Source organism: Cyanistes caeruleus, chromosome 4 (genome assembly GCF_971803275.1).
Source record: "Cyanistes caeruleus chromosome 4, bCyaCae1.hap1.1, whole genome shotgun sequence".
Taxonomy (NCBI): Eukaryota; Metazoa; Chordata; class Aves; order Passeriformes; family Paridae; genus Cyanistes; species Cyanistes caeruleus.
Window position 1 is genome coordinate 62,820,556 of NC_141704.1, and position 18,061 is coordinate 62,838,616.

The following is an 18,061-nucleotide window of genomic DNA, read 5'->3' on the forward strand; positions in this document are numbered from 1 at the left end:
TATTTGAACCTTTCCTGGGACTTAGGATTTCACCTCTAAGGTGACAGACTTACCCTCACTGTCTCTGCCTCTCTGATCCCTAAATCCTTCATATGATTGAGGCTCTTTTATAAAATCAAGAGGAGTAATTAAGGCATCCCTCTTCCTACTCTATAATTAGGCTTTCCACTACAATGTGGGCAATACAAATCTGAACCTTTCAGGCAGCAGATCCTGCATATCCAGTATCTTTTTTGGTAAACAGTCTCTAGAGCTTTTATCCTTCATATTCTTCCCAATGTAAGATTATACCATGTTCTCCTAAACAAGAATCCATGGAAGTGAAAACACTGATGTCCAAAATGCAGCTCTCCTCTCATCAAAGTCCATGGGATTTATCCAGCACAGGAACCCTATGGCGTGACTGAAAGGAGACACTTAAATTTAGGTGACTTAGAGATGATTAGTACAGTAAACTGTAGATAGGCAATAAATAATTTCAGTTCAACATTTTGCTTTGTGAAAGGAAGTAAACACAAAGTTTATCTGAGGTCAATGTATCAGGTGGTATACTGGGAGTATAACTATTTACACAATACAATATTTAGCAGAGAAGCAAAATAAAATAACAAGCAATTATCATTTATGTAACTTGTAATTGCCTGTGTACCATGGGTATTTGTATTTTTTAGCATACCCCAAACCAGAACTTGACTCTGATACATATTATTGTATTTGTAATGTACAATACAAATCCCATTTTCAATAAATACAAGCATGTGAGCTTTAACATGCTAAAAGTACTTTGTTTATATATTTTATATAAACCCACATCAACCATGGTTTGGTGTTTCCTTATTTTTTTTTAAACAGCAGCTACTTTTCATACAATAAAATTAAAGACTTTAATTTGGCTTTAATTCACTTGATGTTGCAATAAAGTCTTCATAGAAAGAAACTGAGTTTCTGCAAAGATCTCAAAGACAACAGGAAATTTAACTCCAAGTTTGGCAAAATATTAAGTTAGGCACTTCAATAAAACCCAAAACAAACAGATTCCAAGAGGCACAATTCCAAATGTGATTTAATTATTTATAAGCTCAAAACTGAACACATGCTAAAGTGCTTTTTAAAACAAATATTAAATTGTTTTACAGTAATTGTGTTGTATTTTAAAAATAGAGGAGGAAGTTTTATTGATAGTATTTTAAACCTGACATCTCCAGCATATGTTAAAACTCTTCCTTGCTAAGGACAAAGCATGTAAAATGTAATCCCACAACCACAACACCATGCATTTCATAAAAGAAATGCAAACCACATGAGCAAAATTGACAGAAGTTTTATAAGCCTGAATTACAAATCTTCAAGTCATGCAAAATCATTGATCCCTGAAAACATTCAGATTATGAAATAAAGATGCATCATTCCTGCAGGACAGGTGTGATGATTAAGAGTAGATTTCCAGGGAACTCTCTTTCGTAGCATTCTTCCCTTTGCACTTAAATGGCTTTTAAAATCATCATGGAGATGATCATATTTTCAGCATATAATCATGAATGTAAGACCTGGAATTAGAGGGAGACACCTTTTTAACTCTATTGTGCTGTAAAGTTGGAATGGTAAGCATTCCTTTGGGATATGGAATGAGGAAGAAAAGCAGGATTGACCAATGGCATTACTCTTTTTCCATCAGTTCCTTATTTCCTTTCCTGCTGTTTTCATTTCTTCCCATTTCCTTCCCTGCTGAGCTGATTTCTTCCAGTTGCTTCCTTGCAGAGTTCACTTTCTCTAAGAGCAGGAATATGTGTTCCGCAAACTCCCGCACAGCTCCACAGCCACCTCTGCTCTTACAGATGTAACCAGCAGCCTTCTGCGCCGCAGCACAGGCATCAGCAGGCACACCACTCATGCCTGCCTGCTTCAGGCACTCCACCTCTGACTCCTCATTTCCTAGGGAGGAAGATGACAAGCAAGGCCAAATGTCACAGAAGGGAAATAATCAGTATTTTTCTCGGTGTTTTTCTGTGAAAGCATTGATCTGATTTTTGAAATTTGTTTTTTGTGGTTTTTTTGTCACAATGTTCATCCCAGAAGCTCAACAGCACTTTGCACGTGCATGTCAGTTGTTGGAAAATTTTGGTGATCCATATAAATGCTGATCACACTTCACAATCTTTAGGCAAGAGAACAGTGCTTCTAAGAGCAGTAAAATTATGTCAGCAGCTGAATAAGCATTGGCAGGACTCTGCACTTAACCTGTCACTGAAATACAGTTTAGCACAGAACTGTACGGCTTTCAGTTCTAATTCTGTCCATTTCTGATTACCATCTAGAATGTAATCTATACAATATCCCTCTGAAATGAACTAGAATCAGTTCAAAATTGTCAGCTCTAAGTATATGCTTATCAACATTTTGAAATCAAAATGTTTCCTAAAAACAAAAGCTTTTCTATATCCCACTGGAAAACCAGTGAAGACTTCCCTTACCAAATTACACAGATTCATCAATGTCTGTAACATTTAGATTGTACCCCAACAGGCCTAAAAATACCTACTTTTGATGACTGTGTGCTGCAATGTGAACAGCAATCCCATTAAATTTGGTGTATTTACAAAGAGAAAAGTGGTTTGAATCTCAGCAGCAGTACAAAGATTCTATTTGTCTATACTATTTAAATTAAATAAACCAAAAGAAAAGGAACTGACCTAAGTAAGCCACCTCTTTCCAGCTCAAGCCCATGTCTTCCTGCCAATCCTTTAGAACCTGCAGTTTATTTGTTACATTGACTTTTGCTACACATCCCAGCTGCATGGCTGACAGTGTTTTTGAGCAGTCTCTGTCAGAGATGAGTCGAACCTATTGAAATAAAATTAAGGGTAAGTTCTACATCTGAAGAAATACAAAGAGATATAAATTGATTTACTGTTACAAAATAAAGCAGTTTTGCTTGCAGAACCTCTCTCAGGTACCAGAAAAGCATTGATTGATTTCCAGAACTCAGAGCAGAAGTGATAAGCATCCAAAACCAAACAGTCTTGATGTTCCTTTAGGAAAGTGAAATGCCTTTCTGCAGCCCTCCTTGATGTTCAAAAACAATTTACATTTTTCTTTTGAAATGCAACATGCACTAAATATCACAGTATGGTGGCATAGTGACTGTCTAGTGCAGTATGATCTTAGTAAGTTACAGGGTGGAATGAGAAAATTCCCAAGAAAGATTTCTGAAATATTTGACAAGGTAGAACATGAAGTTTTTTTCCTTGCCCCTTTATTTAATAATGTAATTTTATTTATAGCAGCATTTTAGAGCATCAGACCAACACTACAAGACTGAAGCAGCACAGCACATTTATCTCTGGAAGTTAATTCCAAGTATGAAGTTTCAGGAATTATGCACAAGGTAAGCTAAAACCAGAAGATAATTGCAGCAGGGTTTTTAGAAATCTCAGATGCAAATCCTTCAGGTTTTCTGTCAAAGATGTAGACAAGCTTATCTTCCCTAATTGCTTTCAAATACTAACAAATGCTTGGCACTGATTTTAAGTACAGAAGGAAGAGAAGTGGAGCACAAGGCATGATTGTATCAGCAACATATACTAGAAATAAAGTGCAGCACAAAGACCTAGAGGCTTTTAAACATTCCAAGTCAAAGAAGGTACGGAAATGGGCTCCTACAGGTAACAAAACAGTGATTACAAGCTTCCTAACCCTATGGCTTCCCAGAAAATGAAGCTGAGGGACTGCTGAAAAAACATCTACTCCATTCCACAGGAGTGGGCTCTGGGGTGACCTAAATGCAGCCTTCCAGTGCCTGAAGGGAGCCCACAGGAAAGATGGAGAGAGATACTTTATAAGGGCCTGAAGTGACAGAACAAGGGGGAATAGCTTCACACTGGCAGAAAGGAGGTATGAGGAAGAAATTCTTTGCTGTGAGGGTGGGGAGACCCTGGCACAGGTTGCCCAGAGAAGCTGTGGATGCCTCATCCCTGGAAGTGATCAAGGCCAGGCCGGATGGGGCTCTGAGCAACCTGGGATAGTCGAAGGTGTCCCTGCTCTGGCAGAGGGGTTAAAACAAGGTAATTTTTAAGGTTCAGCCCAGGCATAATTCAGCAAAATGGAGAAAGAGCTGCAATTACTGTGATTGAGAACTTTCTCAAAACACTTATTTTCCTCTGAGGGTTCTGGGGATAACATTTGTCCCAACCAATATATTATGCTGCTTCATCACAAGTACTGTGAAAAAAACTTGACTTCTATGCTGCAAGAATATAATTTTTTAGAATCTTTTCATGTGCAGGTTACATGAGGCATGCAGGCTCACTCTTCAGAACAGCACTTACCTGGATTCCTCTTTTCTTTAACAGATCAATGCCAACAGTATCTCTGTAATCATAGGAGACCATTTCCTTGTGATCTTCTGTCACATAAATGCGCCCATCGGTCAGGCATCCATCAATACTGCAAACCAAGAGCTTCACCTCTTTTAGTGGTTCTTTGCCAAAATATCCAAAGCTAGACAAAGAAATTATCTTTTTAGGATGGAAGGTTCTGCACACTCCAAAACCCCAAATATTTCCCATACAGCTGTAACCTTCAGACAGAAGGGTCAGCTTCGAAATTCTTTTCCAATGTTTTTTCTCATCATCATCATTCTCCAGCTACACTGTTCCTCTTCAAAGAAAGGAACAGAACCATCCAAAAGATAGCTCATTTAAGTCATCAATTTAAAAATTAGGATGAAAAAGACACAGAAAATATACTCGATTCTCAACCATTATTTCCTTAGAGCAGCTGCAAAGAAAAGGCAGCTGGTGAGGTGGAATCAGCTCATGCCCTCTACACAAACACTCCCATTCCTGGGCATCAGTTACAGTGGTCAGGAGCATGGATATCTGGGGCACCTCAGCTGGGAAAGCCAGAGATGATGCTAACATCTCACTATTGAGGTATAGTGGTTCTTACATTCTTCACCAAACTGAACTTTAAGGAAAAAACCAAACTATCAAAACCCACCATGTAACAAAGGTAATTTGGTTGATTTCAACAGAGATAGGAAAAAATGCTGGGCAGAAATAAAACCGCCCAATTCTCTATGATCTCCATTGCTTACATTCCATACATTATGAATTCCATACATTATGCATCAAAGAAATAAGGGAATAAAAAGAGCTTTTACCTCAACACTCTCTGCTCTGCAATAGGCCAGTCAATGTCTATATCAATATCCACACTGTGCTCTGCACGCATTTCGTAATAGGCCATTTTACCACCCTGAAGGAAATAAAACCCATGCAAAATTTCTGCTTGGGTCAACACAAACACAAAACTATGATTTAGCACCATGCAATGAAAGCCAGGTGCCTGGTTACACAGTGGCCACCATGGCTTATATGAAAGTGAACCATCAATTACGTTTTTTCCAGTTACACAGAACCATTTGAAGGAACCCTCTGCAGGGTTAATAACTATTTCCATTTTATAACTAGAGAAAAGTGTGCAAGATGTTATCCATTATAGCAATAACATCACACTAATTCCACTAGATCTTTTAATCAGGAAAACAGTAATACCTTCAGGATTTGCTTAGGAAGACTATGATTATTATTTGCTTACTGTTACTTAATTTCCAATGAGAAAATATCCACCACACCCCGGTGTTGTTCTGTATCATTACATTGGGATATAAACAGATTGGGAAAGGGAAAAAGACTATAACAGTAAAAAATTGGCATAAGATTAAACTGGCTGAAAATACAAATTTAAAGATTATGACAAGGCTCTGACACTGCATGAAGTTCAGTTTCACACCCTTAGTGGCAGGAAGGTTATTTAAGATACACTGGTGAACTCATGCAAAACTCAATTCAGTATTGTATTGGTTTAGGGTTATAGGTATATAATACATTTATTTGCATAAATTTATTTGCTATGGAAGATGCTGTTACTGGAACTGTTTTAGCTATAACTAGCCCTGCTAAGTTACAAATAATTAGCAGACTGTTCTGAGGTCAGAGTGCTGTTATTTCACACTGACTGCATCAGAAATCAAAACAGAGTATTGAATTCAGAGCCCTATACAGCAAGAGTAGATGTATTATTCTAAAGAGCATGAAAAACCAAAAGCACTGACCTGCAAATAGCCTTTCTCAATCAGATGTCTCTTAGCAAAATAAAATGAGCCATTTTCATAGAGCTCCCCAGGCCAGTCTTGCCTCCGGTACCGCTTTGCTGGATTCAAGTTTTGGGGTTCTGTCATCTTGTTTTCTGTTAACAGAGGAAAAAAAAAGACAAAATAAGCTTTAAATAATTCCTGTTCACTGTCACTTAAGATCCTAAATAACTTTCTGTTGAAAAATTAAGGGCATAATTCAGCCACCAACTTCTCTCATTATTGCCTCTTGTTGCTTAACTTTATGAAGAATCACAGAATGGTTTGGGTTGGAAGGGACCTTAAAGATGATGGGCAGGGACATCTTCCACTATCCCGGGTTGCTCAGAGCCCCATCCAGCCTGGCCTGGAACACTTCTAGGGATGCAGCATCTACAACTTCTCTAGGGGATCACTGAGTTGCTTGTCTTTCTTGGAACTGTGGATAAACTGGAGGACTACTCTGTATGCCTAGCAGTGGAAAAGGAAATTTTTCATTACCACTTTAGGAAAAAAAAAAACCAAACCAACTCAACAAAAATAACATCAAAAACCAAAGAGGTTATTTGCTTCAAAACTGGTTCCTACAAGGAGTAGGCGGGACATTCTTCCAGACTGTCCTTGCCAATGTGGAAGAAATACTATTCCTGTACTCCCTCTCCCAGTGCACACAGGAATCCCTGACTGCAACTGATACTTGAAAGGACCAACCTGAAATCTAGAAGGTGAAAAAAGAGCATACGTGAATAACTTCTGCCTGTGAAAACACCTTGACAGTTCTCCAAAATATATCTTATTTAAAGATATGCATTATGTTAACTCTTCATAAGTAGTTTAATCAGTGTCCAAAAATAAACAAGCAGCTGGCTGCACAAATACCATCCCAAAAGATCCCATATTATTACCAATAACAGTTGTACATGCAGCAGAAACTGAACCAGGGACCAGAGACTTTTGTCCTTAAGCCCTTTCAATCCAGATGCACAAAGTGGCTAAAATTCACCAGTCTCATGATCCAGTAACCATGGAAAAGTTAAGAGGGCATTCTCAAACACCCAAAACATCCTGAGGCTTTAGTAGATATACACACATCTTGTGCTTCATAACTAACTAAAGCTTTGTGCTCACTGAAGTAAACATTTCCAGTCGGAGAGAGACACCTTCCTCTTTCAGTGTTTATCAATATTAAACCTTAATGCAGAAGAAGCAACAGAACTACACAGAAAAAAAAAGCAACCCATGAAATTCTTTTAGCATGATTGGTACTCTAAAGCCACATGGAAAAATAAAAAAAAGAAAAAAACATTGTATAATGCTGCTACAAATCACTGTCACCCGAAACACCACACTCCTGAAAGGCCATTTGCATTTATCCTTAAGCTGCTCATGTTGGCACAATGTGTTTTCACCTCTCCTGAGTCCTTGCAGTTGAATGATTCCTCCTATCTCACCACATTAAAAACATTTTGATGTCATTTTATGCTGAAGAATTACTTGTTTTTTAGGTATGCCGTGAGGCGTTCTGGCATACAACCACTTCAGGAAGTCACATGTCACATCCACATGAGGTTCAGTCTTTCACATTTGTCCCTTCCAGCATCTCAAGATGTGCATATGGCTTCCTAAACTGCAATCCACAAAATCCTGAAATTGCTACCCCTGCTTTTTATAGTCCTCTTATATCACACAGTGTCGCTTATTTCTCCTCTTATGAGGAACAATGACAGTGTTCAAGTGTTTGTTCTAAACAAAGGCTTAGCTTTTATTCCAACTTATCTCTCAGATCAAACTTCATTTATTACACATGCTCTTTTACAGCATGATGCTTTGTAAACTCACAAAAAACAAATTCATCTGAAGCAATTTATATCTCAACAGAGTAACTGTAATGCCTGAGTAACTTTCATTAAAAAGCAAACAAAAAAAATCACAAGAAGCAAACTCAACCCAAAACTCCAGTATGAAGATACCTGAAATAACCATTTTTAAAGATGAAGAAAAAATTTCTGCTTTAACTATAGAAAGAAAGCCAACATATATAATGTATGGAATAGCTCTTTGTACCAGGACAAAAGGTGCTTTATGGCTAAACCAAGGTACAGTCTTTATTTGTAAAATTTCAGCCTTTGGTCATCTTGGCCACTGTAGTTGAGAGGCATATTTTCTCTAGGAAAAACCAGTCACATTTTTCTGGATAAGCTAACCAACATGAGTTCAGCCCTCATGACTCAAAGGTATTTTGCAAAGCAACACAAGTCAGCAGCCATATTATCACGATGAAACAAAGCCTAAGTCTCCAGGCCAAGAGACTGTCATTCTATCCTCACCAAGATTTTATCTTGCATTATTGGTCATTTGTTAGCTACTGCATTGCTAACAAGCAGTTTTCTAGTTAGGACATCAGTGTCATGTCTGAATACACGTGAATACCCACTAGGAAGAAGTTGACATATAAGGTTTTTTTGGAACTGTATCTTCAGCCTAGACAAGCTAATATAATTTCAGTTTCTACAGAACAGTTACAGAAAGGCTGAGCAATGCTCAGTAATATCAAGACACAAGTGCTTGGAAGGAATTTCTAAGCCCTCACAAAACTCAGAGAGAACTGAGTCCATGCCTCAGACATCACTTCCTAAAATAGCATAGGTATGAAAAGCAAGAATCTGAGGGGGGGGGGGGGGGAAGTGTAACTGTAACCAGAAACATCTAAATATTACCTCCTTTCTTTACCTCACTCCATCTGAATTGATGCCGCCTGACAACAGAGAAGACAGAATCAAACCCCTCCTTCTGGATCAGATCTGCTACTTTTATAAGGTCACTGGGATGTAAACAGGGAGATGTTGCTTGAATATTTCCTACAATATCAACCTCTAAAGAAAAATAAAGAGATATTTATGAAATAATTCATATCTTTAGTAACACAACTGCAAAGTGTGGCATGAGTGGGTACCACACAACAACAACAAAAAAAGAAGAATCTTTCTAGATTTATATACTCAATGCTTTACTTATTTTTCTAAATAATAAGTGCATCATCTCTCTGGGGCTACAAAATAAAAGCTCAGCATATTTCATCCCTGATTTACCACGATGATGATTGAGAAACTCTGTGATGGCTTCTAGAGAAGTTGAGGAGTCTTGAGAGACTTCAGGGCTTCTGCGATGGACCTGAGCACCAAACTGCTTCGCAACCTTCTCGATCTCATCGTGGTCTGTGGAAACCCATATGCTGTTGGCAGACAGTAACAGAAATTAATACAAAGAATAAATCCCACCATTGTTCACTTGCCTGTTGTAACTTAACCTGAAAAAAAACCCCAGCTTGTTAATGTCTCTACTACACCTTGCAACGAAAGGAACTTGTTTTTGTATTTGTGTTAATAAAACTATCACAGTCAGCCCAACAAGCAGCTTTTAACAATGGGAGTAAAACATACACATTCACCAGAGTGTAAAAGCTGAATCTTGAGATGCATTCCATGCAGGAAGCTTAGGCAACATAAAATTTAAAAGTACTACCAGAAAAATCCAGTGTCAGCACAAAGAATTTGTTAGGCCTGTTAAAAGATCAATGAATTGTGAATGGGTTGGATGTAGCATTCAGAATCATGTAAGAGTTTAGTCTACAACAAGCAAAACTGCCACAAAGTTAAAAGATTACCTTATGCTGCAAGTGTGCTAAAATGCGTTAATTGGGTTCCATACAATCCCAGAGAAGGAGCTGTTCAAATTCCATGTGCTTTGGCACAGAAAACTTCCAGTACTGGTAATGCAAGATTGCGACTGTTCAGGTAAAATAAACATTTACAAAAGGAAGGGCTAATTCAGAGTATGATGATGACAAACACTGAACAACTGTGAAGCCACTGGTGTCATCGTTGTGACAAAAAAGCATGAGAGTTGTAAAAACAAAAGCTATGGAAAGTCACCCTTCGTCTCTCACCAATGCTAGCATTCTCAGTGCACTGTCCACAGCAAATGGTACTGCAGTTAATACTTCCTCTCCCAAACTCATTGTGGGATGATCAGAAGAAAAATATGTGTGACAGCAACAGAAATGTCAAGTCACACCCACAAGAACAAACACACAAGAGGTGTTTTCCAGAAACTGCTTTGGGATGGTGAACTTAAATACACACTCCCCATTTAACCACCAAAGTTGTGTTGTGTAACAGGTACCCTGCACGAAGTTCCAAAAGGTGACCAGGCAAACCTGTCCACCTACTGCACCTGCCATGCCTCAAAGTCAGGCTGCACAACCCTGACTGGCTTCCTGTTGGGAAAATTCAGATGCCAAACAGAAGCCACAGTAGGTTGTTCAGCAATACAGATTCACAATCATTAAGAAATTATCAGTAACCTCGGTCAGAAGTGTCCTTGTCTGTTTCTTTATTAAAAATAAAACAGTGCTGCACCCTCTACTTTTCAAATACAGCAACAAACATTTTCCAGGCTACATAATGATAGAGCAGCTATGAGATACAGAGTGCTCTGGATCTAACTGGGCTACACTTCTACTTAATTTGCTTTGAGCATTATGCAGCAGGTTTGCACAGGGGACCTGCCCCTAAGTGTACTATGCACTAAGCACATCCTAACCATGGCTTTAATTATCAGCAAATGTGTAGAAAATACTCAGTCTTGCTCCTGTAGAAAAACCTGTAACGTCTCTATTCTCAACACCACCAACACACGTGTTTCTATCCAGCTCTAATTATTGCTATCAAAGTTGCAGGCACTTGGGGACAAACTGAGCTTCTCTTCTGTGTCACATGGGCACACAAGATTCTCTCCTTCAACTTGACATTTGAATGAGACTGCTTCTGATGTGCTGTGTCCAGCTGTGAAGCCCTGGCACCAAAATGGAAAACAGGAGCAAGTTCAGCAGGAGCCAGCACAATGACTGGGCCTGGAACCACACATATGCCAGGAGATGCTGACAGAGACATCTCAGCAAGGAGGTGATTTCACTGCTGTCTTCACTGCTGGGCAGGTAGAGAGAAAATAAGGAAGATTTTTCTGGGTGAATGCAGTTAAAGGAACAGAAGAGCTGTGCAGTCTCCATCCTTGGAGATCCCAAGTTCAATGCATGCTGTCCTGAGTACCCAGATGACCATGAATCAGTCATCCTGTACTTCAGCAGTTCACAGATCATCTCCAGCCAGGCAGTCCCATTTAATGAGAATGTCTTAATAAAGCAAACCCACAATATTTACAGGCAAACATCACCAGCTAGTCACCACCCAACCATGCATCAGAACAACTTTAATTTCAAATTACTATGTTGTAAGATTTTAATTCCTTTATTCCTCTGCTGCTCACCCTCAGCAGGAAGGGACAGCTGAGTTCCTGGCAGGGTGCTTGCCTTGCCTGACCCCTTAACCTAGTGCCCCAGTAACTGCATCCCCTTGTCTTAAGTAAGGATCAATCCTGCCTCACTGGCAGAGTCACAGCATGGGTCAGACTGGAAGGAACCACAGCGGGTCATCTGTTCCCACCTCCTTGCTCTAGCAGGATCACCTGCCAGGTGAGCAAGTTGTACAGAATTCCATCCAGGCAGCTTTTGAGCATCTCCACGGAGGGAGATTCCACACACTCTCAGGGTACCCTGTTCCAGTAAAGAAGCTCCTCCTGAAGTCCAGGTGGAACTTCCTGGGCATTGGTTCCTGCCCAGTTCCTGACGCTTCTCCTGTCCCATTGCTGGGCCCCACGGAGCAGAGCCTGATCCCTGCTCTAAGCCCTCCTTGCAGCCACTGACAGTCATCCCGAAGACCCTCTTGATGAAACGGCGACTTCCCCCAACCCCTCCCTACGCCAGGGTCCCTCGGCACCTCCACCCCGAATCAGAACACGCCAGGGGAAGGGTAGACGGAAGCGGTGCATGCGCACCTGTGGAAGACGCCGGCGTCGATGGCAGCGCGCAGCACCCAGCCGATGAGCGGCACCCCCGCCAGCAGCTTGATGTTCTTCAGCGGGATCCCCTTGCTGCCGCCCCGCGCCAGCACCAGCGCGGCCAGATGGGGCTGCGCCCGACCCTCGCCTGCATCCATGACTGTGACTGTGACTGTGACTGTGTCTGTGTCTGTGTCTTTGTCTCTGTCTCTGTCCCTGTCCCACTCCGCTCCTCTCCCGCCGCGCCCTGCCATGCGCGCGACCGTCCCCCCGGGGCTTGCCGGGAAATGTAGTCCTGCGCTGCCGCGCATGCGTGTGCGCAGAGCGGCGGAAGGAGGCCGAGGGGACAGCGAAGGAGGCGCCATTTGGGGGACTCCGGGAGAGGGGTGGGGAAGTTACCCGCCTTTTAGGGAGAAGAAGGTGCTCTTCTGGCACAAGGTGGTCCAGAAAGCCCGGTTTTCGTGGCTCCTTGGACCGTCCAACGCACCTACCTCTGTGGTTGTTCTCTTGTCTAGAGAAGACTGAGGGAATCTCATTAATGCATGTAAATATCTCAAAGTGTGCTAAGAGGGTGGTGCCGGACTCTTTCTAGAGACAGGACGGGGAGCACTGGCCATAAACTAAGCAGAAGAGGCTCAGCTTGAAAAAGAACTTCTGTACACTGAGGGTGGCAGAGCCAGAGTCTCAGAGCAGGAGACAGCTGCCCAGAGAGAGCGTGGAGTCTCCCTCTGTGGAGACAATTCCAACCCCACGTGGACACGCTCCTGTGTCACCTGCTCCAGGGGGCCCTGCCTGGGCAGGGGTTTGGACAGGGTGATCTCTAGAGGTCACCGTGACGATTCTGTGGTTCTGCAGCTCCTTGTGGCCATTAGCAGGACGTGGCTGCCATCCTGTGGGCACACAGGACATGGCTCTAAGGGAGACGAGCTCATCCGCGGAGCTCATGCCCCCGCGACCTCAGCGCGCTGCCCAAGCCCAGGCACCGCGCCAAACAGTTCCGGGTTTTCTTCTGTCCCTATATATAAGCGGTTTCTTCAGCGTCATTCCCTTCCCTCTTGAGCAGTCCCGGCAGAGGGCAGAGCACCCACACGGAGCCTCGTGGTGGGAAGGGGAGCTGGAACGCGCTCCTTGCTTCTTTCCAGTTCCTAAAAGTGTATTGAAATATGAAAACACACGGTGTTTGTATTCCAGCTGTCTTATAGAAACCGAATGGGCAAAATAAAGTAATCCACTGCTGACATAAGGCTGCACGGAAATTTGGAGTTTAATATAGTTTAGAAAGTGAAAAGTAGAGGCTGTTGAAGAAGTCACAAAGTCACTCCTGGAGACTCAGAATCTCAGTCTTGTGTCACATCATAGTGAAAACCTACCACATATGGGTCAATGATGTCCTCTGGTTATTCGAGATGTCTTGTGGAACAGAAGGACCTTATCTATCACTGTCAAAGCATTCCCATTTATATTCCTCAGCAGACAGGCATTTAAGAAGAATATTCATACTAGGTGGTTGTTTGTCCTTTCTGAAGTGTTCCAAGAACACTAGAGAAAGATCTCTATCTCAGCAGAGATAGAGACTGCTGCCCTTCTACTCTGCAGATCAAGGCAGCACCTTTCAGGCCTCTCTATTTTTTAATACGATGAAATTAGTAGCTGTAAGGTTCTGAGGAGTGTGATTCCTTCAGGTCACTTTCCATGTACTTGTTTTTATTTATTTTATTTCTTTTAACTCTAGGATTGTACGCCTTTGCCGCATCCAGGCTCCCACACATTTAGCCCTATGCTTCTGTCAGTTTTCTGTGCCCACAACAGACCAAGTTGGAAAAACCCTCCAAGATTATTGAGTCTAAACTTTGACTGAACACTACCACATCAATGAGACCATGGCACTAAGTACCATATCCAGTGGTTTCTTGACCCCGCCACCTGCCTGGACAGCCCATTCTTGACCACAGTGAGGAAATTAAAACCACCTGTAATTTGGTTCACCACACTGTGAAATTTTTATGATGTATTAATAATAATACTTTTGCTACATATTACAGTTCCGTTCTTTTCTCACAGTCTAGCAATATCTCAAGCAGGGAGCTGAGTCTGTGTTCAACTTTTATTTACAGAGAAAATAATTGACTTTAGGACATCTGGCACACATCATAGATACCATACTAGATGGGGTTCAGCTAGTAAGAATATTTTTACATGTCTGTGAATGATTAAAACTGATTTTTTTTTTCTCTTCATAGCAAAAACAAATCTTTCACTCACAGGGCTGAAACAGTCCTCAAACAAGCATCTTAAATACTTCTGTCCTTTTTCATAGACATGTATGTAACCCAGTCCTGAAGACTTTCAGTGATGTTAGTTGGATAACCTGTCCAGGCAATATAGAGATTTGTATGATAGCAAAGATTTTCCTTACATTTACTAAATCTTCTTTTCTGTAACATTAGTCCATTCATTCCTGTCTTATTGAAAACAAATCTGGAGATTAGATTCAGCAGGCATGTGCCTATCTGAGAACAGGCACCATCTCAGCTTGGACTTTTCAGGATCAGACCTGCAAGTTCAGTCTTCTGGTTCAGCTCTTCCAGATTTCCCATCATCACCATTATTCTCCTCTGGGCTGCTTATCATGTAGTGCTCAGAATTAAACAGGATATTGCAAGGGAATGAAGCAGAAGGAATACATACCTCATTTATACACCTCTATAATTTACCTTTTGCACAACATTGACATAATTCAGCCAGTGGCTTGCTTTGACCTGCAGTTTTCTTCTTCAAGAGCTGGGGCATAGCCAGATACTTCCAGCCCTTTGCCTTTGCCTCTGGCTGTGTGTGCCCCAAGGAAGTTTCTTGCAGTCATTCCTACAGCAAACAGAGCTGTGCCCACGTTAAAATAATTTCATGAAAACCACATTTCTGTAGTGTATTTATGTGAAAGCTATTGAGAGTTTCACTGAGCTTATGATATAGGGCATCTACTCTGTCTCCTCCTAGCCACAGGTCTGGGTTTGTAGGTTGAAATTATATTGGTTTGACGCAGTGTCTTTAAATTTTTATTGACTGCTATTAATTGCTTTATTTTATGTTCTCACTAATTTGATTATTTATTCCAGCTTTTTTTTTTTTTTTTTTTTTCCCAGGATCTAGTGTTCGACTAATGATTCAAATGCATCTGTATCAATATTTTAGTTCAGATCAAGGGTTCATTTCTGAACTGAATCTCCAGCTACTTAACCTGTTGCTGTGTGGCACTGCTTGCCAAAGCAGACAGAGGAGATAGTCCCCAGGCCCTTTCTCCCTGTTTTTAACACAGGGAGCGTTTTATGCTTTCTGATTTCAGTAACTTTGCTTGGTTCAGAGGGTTCATCAACTGCCTGCTCCGGTATCCAAGGATGAAACTCAGCTCTGAGCACACATTACTCACTGAAGTACATCCTCATTCTTTTCTGTGTTTGTACTGATGTCTTGCTCCTGGAGGGACTGGATGGGTCACAGCACTCAGGGAGATAAGAACTTTTGCTATTCTGATAATAGAGAACTGGAGAACAGAATAAAGAATATAATGCTTTGCACATCTTTGGAGCATGTACCCTGGTTTAGGGCATCATGAAAGTGGCCTGTAGGCACAGGTTTCCCAGTGTGGAGGATGGCGTTTCAGCTCCTCCATCACGACCAGCTAGGGCAGCACTCATTCCCACAACCCATGGTGTGGACAAGGTCTTGGAACTGCACAGGTTCCCTTCCCCTCACTAATATCCCCATCCTGTCATTCCCAACTGTCCCTGAGCAAGAAGAGCCAAACTGGATCATATCAAGGAAATGCTGGTATAGAAGTAAAATCAGTGGGAATAAATCTATTTTTAAAATGTGTTCCATGCCATATGACTCCATTGGGAATAGTAAAATCTCTGCATTTCCTTTCTGGCCACCAGTCAGTGGTTTTATAGCTCTTATAGCTTTTCTCCATTAACCAGCCTAAGGGATTTGCTATAAACTATCAGATTATTGTTTTTCTGAAGAAAGAAGTTCAATCATTCATGTCCATGTGTAAGAGCAAATGGACAAACCCAGAGGTGTTCAGTAAGTGTGTGCTGAGCTGTTAAAGTTCAGAGAGCATTAACTACCAGGGAGCACATCATGGAACTTAGCTAATTAATTAGGGAAATTTTCTGCAGTGTGGAGCTGCTATTAATATGTATCAGGCATGGCTGGACAAGAAACCTCTCAGTAGTGATGGCTGGGGTCTGCTTTCACACTAATACCCTCTGACCTGCCTGGCATGGGATTAGCCCTGCCCTTCCAAATTGCCAGTCTGAAGAACAGCTCTGCCCTTTCTGTCAGCCACACTGTGTTGTGAAAAGGTAGGAAAATCAATTCTCACACTGGAACCTTGTGGAGTGTTGATCAAAGCCAAATGCATTAAAAAAGTAATGGCAAAGTACTGTTGGCCCAGCTGGGTCTGGGATTTAATTTTGTGTGTGTGGAGTCTAATTCAGGCTCTGTAAATAGCAGTGCAGGTGGGTCCAGCTGCAGGGTCCTATCTTTTTCTAGGACATACCTAATTTAATAAATACTATGGAAAAAGGTAAGAAAGGCTCAATGGTAGCATGTAGTGGGGAGTTCTGGGATACACTTTCCGGGTGAACTGGGATATGTTCTTTCTAGGCCTTTCTGCAGCAACAGAAAGTTCAGAATTCCAAATTTCCTTTCCTGAACCATGGATACCTCCAGTGAAATCCCTGCAATTATGCTAAAGTCAAACCACCATAAAGGAAACAGGGAATAGGCCTGGTAAAATCTACCAAAGTACCCATTCCTGCTATTGGCAGCCTTGTGCAGATCTTGGGCTTGTCCATACACGAGAGTTAGGTGAATAAATGTTATCATGTTTATAAAAAAGGCCAAGGAAGTGTACAAGGGTCTGAAATTTCTTAAAAGCAGGCAGGAAGGAATATGTTTGCTCAGAGTTTACGCTTGACCTGGTGTATTTCTTGGACTTTCTGTAGAAATGAAATGAAGCAAGCTACTTTGCTGCAGCAGATTGAAATGCACGGTGTTTAATTTGGTGCCTGCTTGATGGACAGTTTCTTTTGGCAATCTCATGGACACAGAAGAGATCAGAACTGAAATATGAATATTTAAGAGTAATTTTAAACTGATGAAGTATTATTATTATAATTATTATTATTATTATTATTATTATTATTAGTAGTAGTAGTAGTAGTAGTAGTAGTAGTAGTAGTAGTAGTAGTAGTATTGTTATTATTACCAAGACTATTGCACTATTTGACAAATAGTGTAGACATTGCCTGTCTGGATATAAAGTAATTATTAATTTTTGCAGTAACAACACTGGTTTATTTTTACTAGAAAAGGGTCCAAACACCTTGGTAAACCAAGTCAGTGTTGTAGACATTTACACATACACATCATTTTTGATACCATGACTTAGATTCATCCTGCATAAATCCAGGTGTCCAAATGAGCAGTGAGCTGGAAGCCTGAATACCTCAAGTTCTTTGTACAGCCAAGTTTACAGCTCAAATATCCTTCAGAAAGTATCTGTAGAGAACATTTGAAAGCAACTTAACTTTGGATTGCAGTCAGAGAGGGGACATCAACAGCTTTCTCCAGCTGGAAAATGAATTTTAACAGTGCTAGGTATCCACAAATATTCAGCTTTTTTAGATGCCAGGTTTGTTTGTCCTGATTACATGGACATGGTTAAGCTTTCAGCCAGATCTGCAAGCAGAAAAAGTTTTCCCCTGAATTCAGACTTACAGATACCTTTGTTACCTTGATTTTTTTTTTAAAAAAAGTGTCATGGGGTGGCTTTACCTTTAAGATGGTTTTGGGAGCTAAGGAAGTTGAAGCTGCTGGTGGCTGATGGGAGTCTTTCCTCCTGACCAATTACCAGTCATTTCTAAGAATTGACAGCAGTTTTGACCATTAAAAAGTGAAGTAAATTTGTGAACACCCCCTTAAGCTGTACAGTCAAAGTTGTCTTGTCTTCTTTGTGTTTCCGGCTTCTGG

The 18,061-nt window shown here is 41.1% G+C and overlaps 1 protein-coding gene across 1 annotated transcript; it reads right to left on the reverse strand.

Annotated features, from left to right (window-relative positions):
- Positions 1-1,035: 1,035 nt before the first annotated feature.
- Positions 1,036-17,183, reverse strand: CMAS (cytidine monophosphate N-acetylneuraminic acid synthetase). The gene is made up of 8 exons (XM_023927121.2): positions 12,026-17,183; positions 9,223-9,365; positions 8,851-9,006; positions 6,116-6,249; positions 5,162-5,256; positions 4,326-4,497; positions 2,691-2,841; positions 1,036-1,932 (listed from the first exon to the last, which is right to left on the reverse strand). Exons 1-8 carry the CDS (start codon positions 12,391-12,393, stop codon positions 1,658-1,660), a joined length of 1,494 nt encoding a protein of 497 aa, XP_023782889.2. The 5' UTR covers positions 12,394-17,183; the 3' UTR covers positions 1,036-1,657.
- Between the last annotated feature and the right edge of the window lie 878 nt (positions 17,184-18,061).

Excerpts from the sequence above, each read along its gene's own strand:
- CMAS (XM_023927121.2), bottom strand. The coding sequence starts at position 12,393 with ATGGCGCCTCCTTCGCTGTCCCCTCGGCCTCCTTCCGCCGCTCTGCGC. Across the intron at positions 5,257-6,115 it reads TTGAGAAAGGCTATTTGCAG|GGTGGTAAAATGGCCTATTA; the intron begins GTCAGTGCTTTT and ends TATTTCCTTCAG. Across the intron at positions 2,842-4,325 it reads TAAAGAAAAGAGGAATCCAG|GTTCGACTCATCTCTGACAG; the intron begins GTAAGTGCTGTT and ends TTATTTCAATAG.